The 14,976-nt window shown below is 40.6% G+C and overlaps 1 protein-coding gene across 1 annotated transcript in view; it reads right to left on the minus strand.

Annotated features, from left to right (window-relative positions):
- Positions 1-637: 637 nt before the first annotated feature.
- The window catches only part of spock3 (SPARC (osteonectin), cwcv and kazal like domains proteoglycan 3), a 114,557-nt gene continuing 100,218 nt past the window's right edge, over positions 638-14,976 (minus strand). The window contains exons 8-11 of the mRNA XM_060916593.1: positions 14,974-14,976; positions 10,790-10,852; positions 7,320-7,457; positions 638-3,849 (exon numbers count right to left, since the gene is read on the minus strand). The exon at positions 14,974-14,976 is cut by the window's right edge and continues 216 nt beyond it. Coding sequence (XP_060772576.1) covers positions 3,713-3,849; positions 7,320-7,457; positions 10,790-10,852; positions 14,974-14,976 — 341 coding nt within the window. The 3' untranslated portion in view covers positions 638-3,712. The remainder of the gene's footprint in view (positions 3,850-7,319; positions 7,458-10,789; positions 10,853-14,973) is intronic.

The following is a 14,976-nucleotide window of genomic DNA, read 5'->3' on the forward strand; positions in this document are numbered from 1 at the left end:
TTTGTAACAGACAGGATGAACGTGTGTCGGGTTGTTTTAATAAGGGTACATGTCCGGATGCTTTCTCTATTCAGCTCCTGGTCTTCCTGTCTTATCACACTTATGAATATACACATGCACACACATGCAGAGAAGTGTTTCGATGTTCATATCCTGTCCAGTGAGAAAACGTGTGTGTGTGGTTAGTATTGCATTATGTATAAACACAGTGTAAATATTTGATGCAGTTCCTCATCAGGCTCCTGAAAGATCAGCACTCACATAAGCAGGGACGTTTGAGGACTCTGTTGTTTCATCATTACAGCCCAGTGGCTTATCTCTGTGTGTGTGTGTGTGTGTGTGTGTGTGTGTGTGTGTGTGTGTGTGTGTGTGTGTGTGTGAGAGAGTGAGAGAGAGAAGGATTATGCCTCTTTTGGGCACTTTCATCTCTCAGTGCAATTAAATTACTCCAAAAGAAAAAAGGAAATCACTGACCTGGAAACAGTGCAGAGAGAGCCAGTGGCTATTGTGTACACATACACACATCCTAAAAGTGTGTGTGTGTGTCCTCATGTTTCCTCAGTATGAGGAAAAAGCTGGATAAATACAAAATGTTTTCTTTCATTACCTTTTTGCCTTCCTGTAAAAGAGAACATGATTCAGGTTGATAGAAGTTTATTTCAGCAAATATTACATACACTGTAAAAAAATGCATTTGAAACTTGTATATCAACAGCTGGACAGATGTGCATAGGGGAATAAAGGGGGAGTTTCTCTTTCTAGTTTCTCTATTTTGCTCTGACGTTGCTGTCAATTCTGAAACACTACTAAATAAAACTCAGAATCAAATCAAGACCATGAAGCAACACTACGGATATACTCGTACTGAACATCTGGAACTTTTGAACATTTTGTCAGTTGCAAACTATAAACTATCTACAGAAATACATATGGAGAAATACAGAGAAGTGGAAGGGGGAAAAAAACATTGTAGGCTAAAATTCCCTAGAAGTCTCTTTCTCTTCTACTCAAAGGCACCATACATCTCAGGACAGCTAAAAGATGACCATTAACAACAAAAATGTGTGTGTGTGAGTGTGTGTGTATGAGTGAGAGAGAGAGAGAGAGAGAGAGAGAGAGAGAGAGAGAGAGAGACAAAAACACTCCAATGAGTCTGAGCTCAGGTTTGGCGTCACCCCCAAAAGCCAGAACACAAACACAGACGTGTGTGTAACATAATGCTCTATTAGAGGAGTACTCCAATGTTTTTGTTTTTTTAAACCCAATTTTTATTCACCACATATGTAGCATGTGTTTTTCGCACAGATGTCTTTAATTTTCTCCACCTTTATCTGTACTTTAGAAAGAACACAACCCCCTCAACTTGTTAACTGGAAACTCACTTAGGCTACATCCACACGACAACGGCAACGAGATTTTTTTTAGCGGGTAAAAAAAAATATCGCATCCACATGGGCAACGGATCAGTAAAATATCAGGTACATATGGCAACGCAATGCTTGCTGAAAACGATGCAATACACATGCCACACCTCTACGTGTGCTGTAAGACGGTCCCATCGGAGACACCAGAACAATAGAAGAAGTAGGACGCATGCGCACAAACCCCTTCTTCTACCCGGCGTGATGACTTGTTCTAGTCATGTGGTTGTGACGTCATCGTAAACAAATCCGTTCTACTCATCCAGACGACTTCGCAACGGCACCGTTGCCAGATTTTTCCACTCTGGAAACTGTTCTCAAAAAATATCATTTTGGGGCACCCAAAACGCCGGTGCCGTGTGGACGCCAGGCCGAAACGATAAAAAATTTTATCGGATTCACCTGAATCTGTTGCCGTGTGGACAGGGCCTTATACTGTAATAGAAGTCTGCCATACACGTTTCCATAGAGTCTGTAAAAGAGTCATGTTTCCAGACTCAGTATCAGTGTACCTGTCCTTCAGCAGGAGTGTAGTCAAGTTCAAGACTAGCTGAGATTGAGTCAATACCAAATCCCAAAGGGGGTCAAGAAATCAAGATGTAGTTCCAATGAGTCAAGATGGAGTTCCAATGAGTCAAGATGGTGTACCAATGAGTCAAAATAGTGTTCCATGGAATTAAATGAGTCAAGATGGTGTTCCAATGAATCAAATGAGTCAAGATGGAGTTCCAGGGAGTCAAAATTGTGTTCCAATGAGTCAAAATGGAGTTCCAATGAATCAAATGAGTCAAGATGGTGTTGCTATGAGCCAAGATCCAGACAGGTCTTTACTTCAGTTTCATAGATGCCAAAACAAATTTGCAAATTCAATTGAGAATATGCAATTATGTCAAAAACAGTTGCTTGTTCGTTCCAAACAAATGCCACTGGTAATCAAGATCTTTTATCAGCCAATGTCAATATACATTATTAAATAATTAGTTGACTATCCTAATTCTCTCAACTAGTCGACTTGATTTGTGCATTGTGCCAATGATTAGGCTGTTTTCTAGAAGGTCAAATGTGAAAATGTCAAATATCTTGTTGGTGGATGGAGACATCACTGATGAATCAGTTCCTGCTGAGTTCTACATCTTAATTATTATTTTACTGTGATAAAGAGAGAAAAAATGCAATACAAGTAGCACATTGCAATTTTTTGAAAGGAGTCTCCAGTTTTAGTGCTGCATTTTGTTTCTCTTATGAGCGTCAATAGAAAAAGAAAAAAAGAAGCTGGTGAGGGAATGCCCATTTACGGCTGCTATAATATCAGTAATTACAGAAACTTGCTCGCTTCATGGACATCCTACAAAATTACCTGAAACTATTAACGGTTAAAAGTATGATATGTTGTTCATTAATAAAACAGTGATTACAATTGTTGGCAAGTCGCTGCAGTGTAAGAGGAATAAAACACTTCAGGATGTGCAGTTATAGGAAAATAACACACTCTGGAGTGGTAACAGTAACTCCAATTCACATTGTGGTGCATCACACCAATTCATTGTTGATTTATTTTCCTATAACAGCATGTGCAGAAGTGTTTTTTTTTTTTACAAATATCTTTGAGTAAATAATTAATGAAGCTCTGAATAAACAGTTTTTTGTTTTTGTTAAAGTTTTTGTCTGTGGGAATTACACTGTGTTTGTTATAGATGCAGTGGGAGCAGTTAGGCTAACATTATTCAAGAATAATGTGTGATAATCAACGTGTTAAAGTAGAACTTTGCTTTTTAGGTAGAAATGCACTAATCCTATATAATCCTTATTGATCTTATATACTCTATATTCATAATTTAAAACCTAAATAGTGCAATGATATTTGTGAGGTACAGTAAAACAAGTACACACAGCAAAAAACATGTAATTAGAATAAATTCTGTTAGAAATGTCATCAGCTCTATGTCTGTGTGTGTGTGTTCAAATTTAGCTTAAGAAAGTGAGTCTAATGAGTCTCACTCAAAGGGAGAATTTTGCACATGGCTATGTATGTTATGTGTGATCACTCCTACTTCCTGTCCAAAGCGATACAGCAGATTCACTCTTAAAAATGCTCAGTGACATCCAAATAACAGAAATAAAATGCATTGTACTCTCAGTTCTATTAATTTTTTAAATACAAATATTACACAGCGAGAGGGAAATATACCTTTTAAAGCCATTAGTAATATTAGTACTTCATTTCTACAAGTGACGCCTAAAAACGTGCTTTTGGTTTTCCCTTCCTCTTTGAGAAAAAAAAAGTATAACGATTACGACAAGTAGCTGTCATCATCATCTTCGTCATATTCATCATCTCCCATGTCCCCCTGATCATTCAGCACAACGTCGTCCTCGTCGTCTGAGAGCAACAAGTCCCCACTTCCAAAGTCTCCAGAACCCTCCAATACTGCAACAAAACACACAAACACACACAGTAAAATTAAATAAAGCATTTCAAGGATTTTCATGCTCATTATGTTGAACACATCGACACCTTAGAGATTTTGAATGAATAGATCAGCTTCTACAAAGTGAACAAAGTGAACCATGGAAATAAAAGCATCTGTTAATGTCAGAATGTGTGACAAAATTTTCATTCACTAAATGTAATATGTGCAAAAATTCATAATGTTAACATACAGTGCTTTGCATAAGCAGACTCCAATATCTCTATGGCAGTGTGTTTAGGGCCATTTTTGTGTTGGAAGGGGATGCTCCACCTGTCTTGCCTTATATGATTGCCCTGTATTTGGCTCTTGCACTCACCACTGACCAGTTTCCCAGAATCCTGCTGATGAAAGAAGGTGCTTCCACCACCTTGCTTCACTGTGCAGATCTTGGCCTCATCAGAACAGAGAACCTTTTCCTACATGTACTAATTCTCTTACATGCTTGACAAACTCCAAATGGGACTGAAAGTTTGTTGGCCATGGAACCAGCTGGTGGATGAATTATATTTTTGGATTGACTCGTTCTTAGTATGATATTTCAAGGATAGATGTTGGTAGGATTTAGGTGGAATTATCAGTGGAACCAACCGATGAACTGATTAGATTTTTGAAAGTGATACAAACAGGGTCAAAGGCACAGTAAAGTCAAAGGTGTGAAATAGATTTTCTTCAATTTGATTGATCCAAATATGGTTGTAAAAAATCCCCCTTTCCATTAAAGTGAGAGTTGTAGTTAGGCTAGTGAAAGGCCATCCTCAAGCAGCTCTTTGGCAGCCCTGGGGTCCTTAGCACTGTGGCGTATCACAGTAGGAAGGAGTTCCGCCCTGTTGCCCCTGGCAGAAATTCATACCTGAAGGAGTTAACTCCAGTTCAGGTGTTCATGAAGAGTTCACCACCCAATATCTAACAATGGTCAAGGGATATTTTAATGGAATTTCAGGCATACAATTAGCTAGAATAACAATGGCATTTGTTTGCAATGGAGGCATCCCCACTGACGCTGTTGGCATTGAGATTTACTTGGTTCAGTCATGACTTTCTTCTCACCAATCTTCTATTAAACCTAGCTCTGAAGAGTGTCCAGGTTATGGTTGTCCTGTGAGAAGATTCTAGCATCCAAGTTGTGGGCCTCTCTACTGCCTTCAGAGTTCCCTGAGGCCTCTTGTACAGTGGTGCTTGAAAGTTTGTGAACCCTTTAGAATTTTCTATATTTCTGCATAAATATGAACTAAAACATCATCAGATTTTCACACAATTCCTAAAAGTAGATAAAGAGAACCCAGTTAAACAAATGAAACAAAAATATTATATTTGGCCACTTATTTCTTGAGGAAAATTGTCCAATATTACATATCTGTGAGTGGCAAAAGTATGTGAACCTCTAGAATTAGCAGTTAATTTGAAGGTGAAATTAGAGTCAGGTGTTTTCAATCAATGGGATGACAATCAGGTGTGAGTGGGCACCCTATTTTATTTAAAGAACATGGATCTATCAAAGTCTGATCTTCACAACACATGTTTGTGGAAGTGTATCATGGCACGAACAAAGGAGATTTCTGAGGACCTCAGAAAAAGTGCTGTTGATGCTCATCAGGCTGGAAAAGGTTACAAAACCATCTCTAAAGAGTTTGGACTCCACCAATCCACAGTCACACAGATTTGTGTACAAATAGAGGAAATTCAAGACCATTGTTACCCTCCCCAGGAGTGGTCGACCAACAAAGAGCACTCCAAGAGCAAGGCGTGTAATAGTCGGCAAGGTCACAAAGGACTCCAGGGTAACTTCTAAGCAACTGAAGACCTTTCTCACATTGGCTAATGTTCATGTTCATGAGTCCACCATCAGGAGAACACTGAACAACAATGGTGTGCATGGCAGGGTTGCAAGGAGAAAGCCACTGCTCTCCAAAAAAAACATTGCTGCTTGTCTGCAGTTTGCTAAAGATCATGTGGACAAGCCAGAAGGCTATTGGAAAAATGTTTTGTGGACGGATGAGACCAAAATAGAACTTTTTGGTTTAAATGAGAAGTGTTATGTTTGGAGAAAGGAAAACACTGCATTCCAGCATAAGAAACTTATCCCATCTGTGAAACATGGTGGTGGTAGTATCATGGTTTGGGCCTGTTTTGCTGCATCTGGGCCAGGACAGCTTGCCGTCATTGATGGAACAATGAATTCTGAATTATACCAGCAAATTCTAAAGGAAAATGTCAGGACATCTGTCCATGAACTGAATCTCAAGAGAAGGTGGGTCATGCAGCAAGACAACGACCCTAAGCACACAAGTCGTTCTACCAAAGAATGGTTAAAGAAGAATAAAGTTCATGTTTTGGAATGGCCAAGTCAAAGTCCTGACCTTAATCCAATCGAAATGTTGTGGAAGGACCTGAAGTGAGCAGTTCATGTGAGGAAACCCACCAACATCCCAGAGTTTAAGCTGTTCTGTATGGAGGAATGGGCTAAAATTCCTCCAAGCCGGTGTGCAGGACTGATCAACAGTTACCGGAAACATTTAGTTGCAGTTATTGCTGCACAAGGGGGTCACACCAGATACTGAAAGCAGAGGTTCACATACTTTTGCCACTCACAGATGTGTAATATTGGATCATTTTCCTCAATAAATAAATGACCAAGTATAATATTTTTGTCGTATTTGTTTAACTGGGTTCTCTTTATCTACTTTCAGGACTTGTGTGAAAATCTGATGATGTTTTAGGTCATATTTATGCAGAAATATAGAAAATTCTAAAGGGTTCACAAACTTTCAAGCACCACTGTATGCTTCTCTGACTAATGCCTTTCTCATCTAGCCACTTACTTTTGGTGGACAGCCTCCTCAAGGCTGTATGTTGGATGTTCAAACCCTGGTTGATACAGTACAGGCATTTAGCAGAGCGATGTACAACAAGCACACACCCGGGGGGCCTGGGGAGCAATTCGGGCTTAGGTGCCTTGCTCAAGGGCACTTCAGCCATGGATTTTCCTGCTGATCCAGGGAACTGAACCAACGACCCTTTGGGTCCAATGCTGCTTCTCTAACCTTTAGCCCATGGCTAGCCCATACTTTTCCAGAACTTTATCTTTGATATGTCTTTGACAGCCCCTTGCGCTTCATGATGTTTCTTTAGATATGTTTTGTGACAAACTCTGGCGACTTGCAGGAACAGATGGATTTATACCAAGATCATGTGACACTTTAATTGCATGCAGGTCAACTCACAGTTCAACATGCACCCACACACTTATTCACACCTCGAGGCAATTTAGAGTAGTCAGTCCACCTACTGGAATATTTTTCAAAGGTGGAGAGAAAACCAGACAACTATCACTTATCATTCATCAACTTTTTTTTTTTTCCATGAGAACTTTTTATAATTCTGTCCAGAATTAAATGAAAGTATTGCATGAGTGCTTTAAGATGCCCACCACATTCGGCCGGACCCATCCTGCGTGACCCGGGGACCTTGTTTCCATAGCGATCCACACACCAGCACTGTCCATTGCTCCCATGGCACTGGTGAGGCTTATAGAAGCCATCCTCGTCGCAGGAGGGGACATATTGTCCTACACATGCACATAAAGACAAAAAAAAAAAATTAGGAAACGCAACCACTGCCACTACTAACACTCCTCACAGCCAGATCACACACTCGGTGCAGAACATCCTGTTAAATGACAAAAACAGCAATAAACACATTTAGCTGTTAAATTTAACAATAATATTCATATTTAGTGGGGTTTTTTTTCTTCATTTTTCATTCTATGCCTGCAGCTATTGTGACGCTGAGCGTGACAAAAAAAAAGAGGAGCAGCTTGACACCTCAAATGCGCAGACTTGTTAAACTGACTGAAACTCAAGATGGATTGCTTTGTGAAAACTACTGTATTATTTTTCCAGTGTGAATGACGAATTCAGACCCATCACACTTATTTTAAGATGGGCATGTGTTACATATTCATGACTGCATTTTTATACACAAATCATATCTTTTTAATGTAAATTCGTTCATCAGAGGTATCATTTAAAATGTTGTGGCAGCAGGGGCGTGGCCAAGCAGTGATTTGCAAATGGAGGGTGGGGCCAGGGAAGGTGAGTGACAAAGTGAGCAAACCTGTTGTCAATTGATGTTGTGTGTGTGTGTGTGTGTGTGTGTGTGTCTTTAACAATGATGACAGAGTGGTGAAAAGGGGAGGGGGGAGGAGATGACATCTCCCAACCAGTGCTTGTGTGTGTGTGGCGAAAATTCAGCATTTATTCGCCAATGTCCATATTCCACAGAAGACACTTATAGATCTAAACAATAAAACGGTGCAACTGGTAAGGAAGTGGCTTGGCCTTAATACGCACTCAACTAGAGACATCATCTTTCAGTCACGAAAGGATGGTGGTCTGGGTATTGGGAACGTTGAGTGGGTATACACGGCCATGAGAACCAGCCACCTCCTGAACATGCTACATAATAGCGACCTGACAGTGAGAGAGATGGCTCGCGCATCTCTTATACAACATCTTAACAGGCGCAAAGTTCCAGTCGCCAGGGAGGGTGATGAACAGTTTTTGGGGTTCCAAATTAAAAACAACGGCAAACTAAACATCAAAGCTGTGGGATTCGGGGTGAGATCTGATTGGCTTGATCTGAACAATTTATGCAATTGTATGGGATTAAACTTGAAGTGGGCGAGACCAGATAGCGCACTAGTGGCGCTTCAAAATGTTGTAACAGACCCGCTCACCTACCCCCGCGTCACCTACAAACTCCACGACACACTACAAGAGTTACCAATTGAAGGCGCGAGAGCAGCCATACTCAAAATTTGGCGATCTCAGAGCGCAGAACATTGGACAGGCCTCAGGCCACAAGGGAAACTGGCGTGTTTACCATACGCAAATCACTCCCTGTCTCATACTATATACTCCAACACCTCAGTCGGCGAGGATATCCTCATTTTTACCATCAAAGCCCGTCTTCAAATGCTACCGACTAAATCTAATCTGGCCATCGGGTATCCATCTAGACATCATCCACATTGCATTCTCCATCCCACTACCCATCACAATGAGACAGCTGCACACATTTTAAATGGATGCAACTTTTATAAAGGTCTCTATATAGCACGGCATGACTAGTCTGGCTAACGCGACAAAGCTCTACGAGCTATTGGTCTGGCCAAGATATTAAGCCCAACCGTTTCCCAGAGCCCGTGGTTGACCCGCCTCCCTGAAATGCCTCAGTTTGCTGCTGGTCGAAGCCAGAAAAGGCTGTGACGAAGCTTAAACCAATCACATCACTCTTTCCTCTGACGTATGCGACGCGACGGGGCTAACTGGTAGATTAAACTCTTACCGAAGCCAGTCGGGAGCAAGGCGAAAATGTCCTTCCTTTCAATAAATACCTCCAGGGCTGCTCTTTGCTCCGTTTTCAATGAGAACTTCCCGTTGAATGCTTTCAATACACCATCTATGCGTAATAGATGCGGAAGCGTGAATGAAGCGCTTCCGGCATAGATTCTGTAAACAATCTATGGCTTCCGGTCGCAGTTCTACTACGTCAGTGCCTTGAACACGCCTCTACCCAGGGCCGTTGGAGATGCTCAAAGTTGATTGGTTCCCGATTTTTCGGGAGCTTGGAAGAGCTGTAGATAGCTTGCCTGGCCAGACTAAGCTCGCAACAGGCCCTCGTGTTGCGTCACGCTTAGGATGGGCGGGCCCAGGCTACGGCATGACAGGTTGGTGGACCTGGTAACAAAAGACATCAAAGAGGTGCATGGACTTTCAATAAAAGTCCATAACCACTGTGCAGGAAAAATGGACTGGTTTAGCACTAATCATGAAGGCACCCCCCTTAGTAACATTCCAAATACCCCTGACATCACCATTATAGATGCTGACAATAGGAATGTTATTTTGGTGGAAATAGGTTGTTGTTTTGACCTATACATGGACACTCATTACCATTCTAAGCTTTTAAAATACCAGCCATTTTTGGATACAGTTACAAACCAGGGCTATAGGTGTAAATTTGTTGTTCTAGTGTTTGGCAGCCTGGGATATGTACATAGATTTGCCCTGCATGGGTTGCAACTCTGTGGACTGAATAAGGACAATTAAAAAAAAACTTGCCAAGTACTGTTCAATCTCTGCCATAATAGGCAGTATATCAATCTGGAGAAGGAGATGCCATGTGTACCCTTAACCATGCTTACTTTTACATGTTTACTCCTAACTATCAATACAGTGTAATGTATAGCATGCAGAGGTGGAAAAACTGGATTGACAAAGTAAAAGTCCTGCTTAAGTTTTCCTTCTGCCTGTGCTCTCAACACAGGTGATTTCACCAATTAGCTCATCAACCTGGCTTAGGGGATGTGGTAATTAGGATCAGCTGGTTCATTGAATTGGCTGGAGCAAAAATGTGGCAGGGTTTTTACTTTCTGCACCCGGGTTTTTCCACCTCTGATAGCATGGGACACTTTGTGATTGATCTGTCCTAGTTTATGCATAGCAATGGATAGCACATGACATTTTGTGATTGATCTGTTCTTACTTATCCTATGAAATTACTTCCATCAGTATTTGGATCTGTAATAAGAAATTTCCCTGCGACTAGAGCCAAATAAAAGTATTAAAATGTGTGTGCAAGATGTAACAATAAGCTGGGAAGCAAATCTAACAATAAAAAAGGACTGTGTTGAACATCATTTCCCGCCTGCCTGTGCTTCAGTGTTCCACCCACCCCAGGGACAGACCACAAATGTGAACTCAAAAACCTGTAGAGACATTTACACAGATTTATGTAGATTTATACAAATTTGCTAATGTACAAGGCACAGAAATAAGCCCAAAGTATCTTTTTAACAGAAATAATGATATATGAGAGAGAGAGAGTGTCACTTACCCAGTAGTTTCTTCCTGGCTTGCTGTTTGTGGATGTTAATAATCTCTGACTGGCAGGGAGACTCTAAAACAAGTGATGCAAAATCTAAATTGAGCACAAACGATATTTTACACACACACACACACACACACACACACACACAGTGTGTGTATATATATATATATATATATATATATATATATATATATATATATATATATATATATAAAAGAGAGCACTTTTCAGATTAAAAAAGAAAACATAATGAAGGCGACTGGGTTTTGGTGCAAAATGAAGAAGCAAGTGTGACAGTCAAAGTGTCCAGAAGAACTGTGGCTGGTTCTGGAAGATGCTCAGTAAAACCTACGGCTCATTTCCGCATAAAACTGCACTCACTGTACCTGAGACTACTATTTTTTTTAAAGCAAAGGGTTGTTTGTTTCAACAAACATTTCATTATTTTTTTAAACCATTTTTGGTCTACAGCATTTCTTTACATGTGCTTAAGACTTTGCACAGTACTGTGTGTGTATATATATATATATATATATATATATATATATATATATATATCATCTCATCTCATTATCTGTAGCCGCTTTATCCTGTTCTACAGGGTCGCAGGCAAGCTGGAGCCTATCCCAGCTGACTACGGGCGAAAGGCGGGGTACACCCTGGACAAGTCGCCAGGTCATCGCAGGGCTGACACATAGACACAGACAACCATTCACACTCACACCTACGGTCAATTTAGAGTCACCAGTTAACCTAACCTGCATGTCTTTGGACTGTGGGGGAAACCGGAGCACACCCACACGGACACGGGGAGAACATGCAAACTCCGCACAGAAAGGCCCTCGCCGGCCACGGGGCTCGAACCCGGACCTTCTTGCTGTGAGGCGCTAACCACTACACCACCATGCCGCCCCATATATATATATATATATATATATATATATATATATATATATATATATACATACACATATATATATACACACACACACACACACACAGTACTGTGCAAAAGTCTTAAGCACATGTAAAGAAACGCTGTAGACCAAAAATAGCTTAAAAAATAATGAAATGAAATGTTTCAACATAAAAAAAAATACTATAAATGGTAAGCCATAATAAATGATTCAAAGTCAATATCTGGTGTGAGACAACCCTTTGCTTTAAAAAAAATAGTAGTCTCAGGTACAATGAGTGCAGTTTTATGCGGAAATGAGCTGTAGGTTTTACTGAGCATCTTCCAGAACCAGCCACAGTTCTTCTGGACACTTTGACTGTCACACTCGCTTCTTCATTTTGCACCAAAACCCAGTCGCCTTCATTATGTTTTCTTTTTTAATCTGAAAAGTGCTCTCTTATGTAATATGCTGCTCAGACACAAACATTTTTTTTTCTGTAACAGTTAATTTTGTGCTGGAAAACGAATATTTGGAACTCTAAAATGTTTTTGCACTGACTCGATAATGTAGAAGTCATAAAATAGAAATCTGTAACAACCACAGGCGATTGCTCTAAGACAACGAGGGAGGCTCAGCCTCCTCTAAAAATGCCCTTATAACTTTAATGTGTGTGTGAGTTTTTCCCCCTCGTGACAGCGCGATGCAGCCCAGCCTCAGTGCACTTCAATGGCATTTGGGAGCTCTGCGCTTTTCAATCTCAAAATGCAAGACGGTTATTGGACAAATACTGCGAAAACGCCCGCCCACGGAGTCTCACGGACTCCCAGCCTCAGAGGACTTCAACGGCATTTGGGAGCTATGCGCTTTTCAATCTCAAAATGCAAGACGGTTATTGGACAAATACTGCGAAAGTGCCCGCCTACGGACTCCGAGCCTCACATGGGAGGGATATGGCAAAGCTTTCCGCGAGGAGACTGGTTGGTGTTGTCAAGTTTGCTATCTTAGTTCCAGAAATTTCGTTTATTTGAGTGACTGAACTTGAACTTGAGGGGGCTAGTCAGCTAGCAAGAAAGCTGCACACGGATGCCAAGCATTGCTGATTTAATTTTGGCGAAGCCATTTGCCAGTCTTCCTTTCGAGGAAAAAATTAAAATTAAAGAGCAGGGTAGACCAACACCTCAAATTGACTTGGTGAAAAAGGTAGGGAATAATACTCGTTCCTTTCAGCTCTCCTGGTACGAGAAAGTGAATTGGCTAACAGCAAGTGACCCACATCAACAACAGTAAATAGGCTACTTTAGTAACATGTCATGGATGGACCAAAAATATAGAATCTATTTAAAATGTTTATGCTGAGTATATTATATTGGAATATATATTTTTCTGGATATGAATTAAACACCGCTACAATTTGGAAAACATTTTTAAACAAAAACACAGCCGAGAACATTTCACACTACAGACCTGGATTAAAAGTGAAGGGTTATCAAAATTGTCAATAAAACATTTCTCAGTCAAAATAAGTAAAATATAGGGAAAGTGTCATTGAATGAAATGTGTGGCACCCAGCTCTACTGCTGAGGTTCCTGACAAAGAGCTGCTTTCAATAATGATCAATTTTTAAACAACATGCCACAATTTTAAAACATAAAATGTTAAAATATACCCCCCCCCAACATGTATATTGGACAGTAGGCTAATGGGCCAAAAGAACCTGTTATTTCACAATTTGTGACGCTGCCAACAATCAGCCAGATCAGAGGCAAGAGTATGGGCAAAACTGATGTGTTTTTTCTTTTAAAATCTGGAAATGTCGTAACCGACCAGCCTCCCCTGTTTGAAAGACTACCAGCCGCCACTGGTAACAACATTTAGATGAAAAAAAAATTGGGTGCTGAAGACTTTTGCACAGTACTGTATGTATATCAATAACTTCCTTAATAATGAAACTACTTGGATTAAGTGCATTTATATCACATGGTTCTGTCATCTGTCCTTTTATGGAATTTTTACTTTGATGCGGACATAGTGCCCTTGTTCACGTTCATAACGCACCTGACTATATTCAGCATCACTGCTGTTACGATGTGTCAGCAAAGCATGCTGAAAAAATATCTATCTAAAATGCAGATCAAACCTAGGGGGTGTGTTATTCTGTCTAATCATCTGACATGACTGTCACTGATGAGGACCGTCCACATATAAAGCAATTCACTCATTGATTGCTTTATAGATGACAGTTGGTCGTAAGGTGAGGTTCCAGGCTCCGGTTGCCTTGATATCCCTCTTAACTCAACATTGGTGTCAACTTACAGTCAGTGGTATCCTTCATTCTCATTGGTAGTCGCTTCAATCGTTGAACAAGTTTACCTCGGTACATGTCCACTTCATGTCACCAACAGTTATTTCACCAGTCACTGCTACAAGCCGCCAAATTTCATTGACATTCCATGGCTAATCTCTTCCTGTGTGTACAAACCTATAGACTTCACAAATCTACAGTCTACGGAAGAAAGAAATCAGCCCCAGCCTCACTTCTCACTTCTTCTTTCTGGATATACTGTATGACCCTTACAATTTGATGGAGTTAAAGTTCTTTGAGTAAACACAATACTTTCTCACAGTTTTTTTGTCTGTAAAATATGCCCATGTTATGTCCTAAGTAGTGAGTGTATAGCGCACAGGAGGCTATTTGCGATTAGGGCTGACTGTCAGTGTGCTGGATTTCTACACAAATACAAAAAATAGCCTTGAATAAATTAAAAAAAAAAACTGAATCTATCACAAGTTTAGCCTCGGTCACAACCGGCCATACGTGTTCCTACGGCCGGTCTACGTGCAAAAAACGCAAGAAACACACGGAGGGCGCGCGTGAAACGCACGGAGGGCGCACGTGTGACGTGCTGATTTTCGAGCTGTAGACTGGCCACAGACCGGCCGCAGAGGTTCTTTGTCATGTCAAACAAACTCTATGGGCACTTACGTTTTTTTTTCAGGTTGTAAGACAAACTTATGGCCAACGTGCGTCTTTCTCCACGAACAAAAAAAACGCAGCGATTTGGGAAACGCCAAAAATCACATGGCCAAAAAATTGTACGTCCGGTTGTGACCTAGGCTTTTGGAATAAAATTATGATAATGTCAATACATGAGTAATATGAGTGTTGTGGTTCTGCCACATGTTCTGTCCATCTATGGATGCACACCGTTCATAAATATTCAAATGTGCTTCAATACTCCATTGTGCGAAGCGAAATTCAAACCCAGTTTTTAAAAGCCCTCGTTTGTTTACCCT

This window comes from Neoarius graeffei, chromosome 3 (genome assembly GCF_027579695.1).
Source record: "Neoarius graeffei isolate fNeoGra1 chromosome 3, fNeoGra1.pri, whole genome shotgun sequence".
NCBI lineage: Eukaryota > Metazoa > Chordata > Actinopteri > Siluriformes > Ariidae > Neoarius > Neoarius graeffei.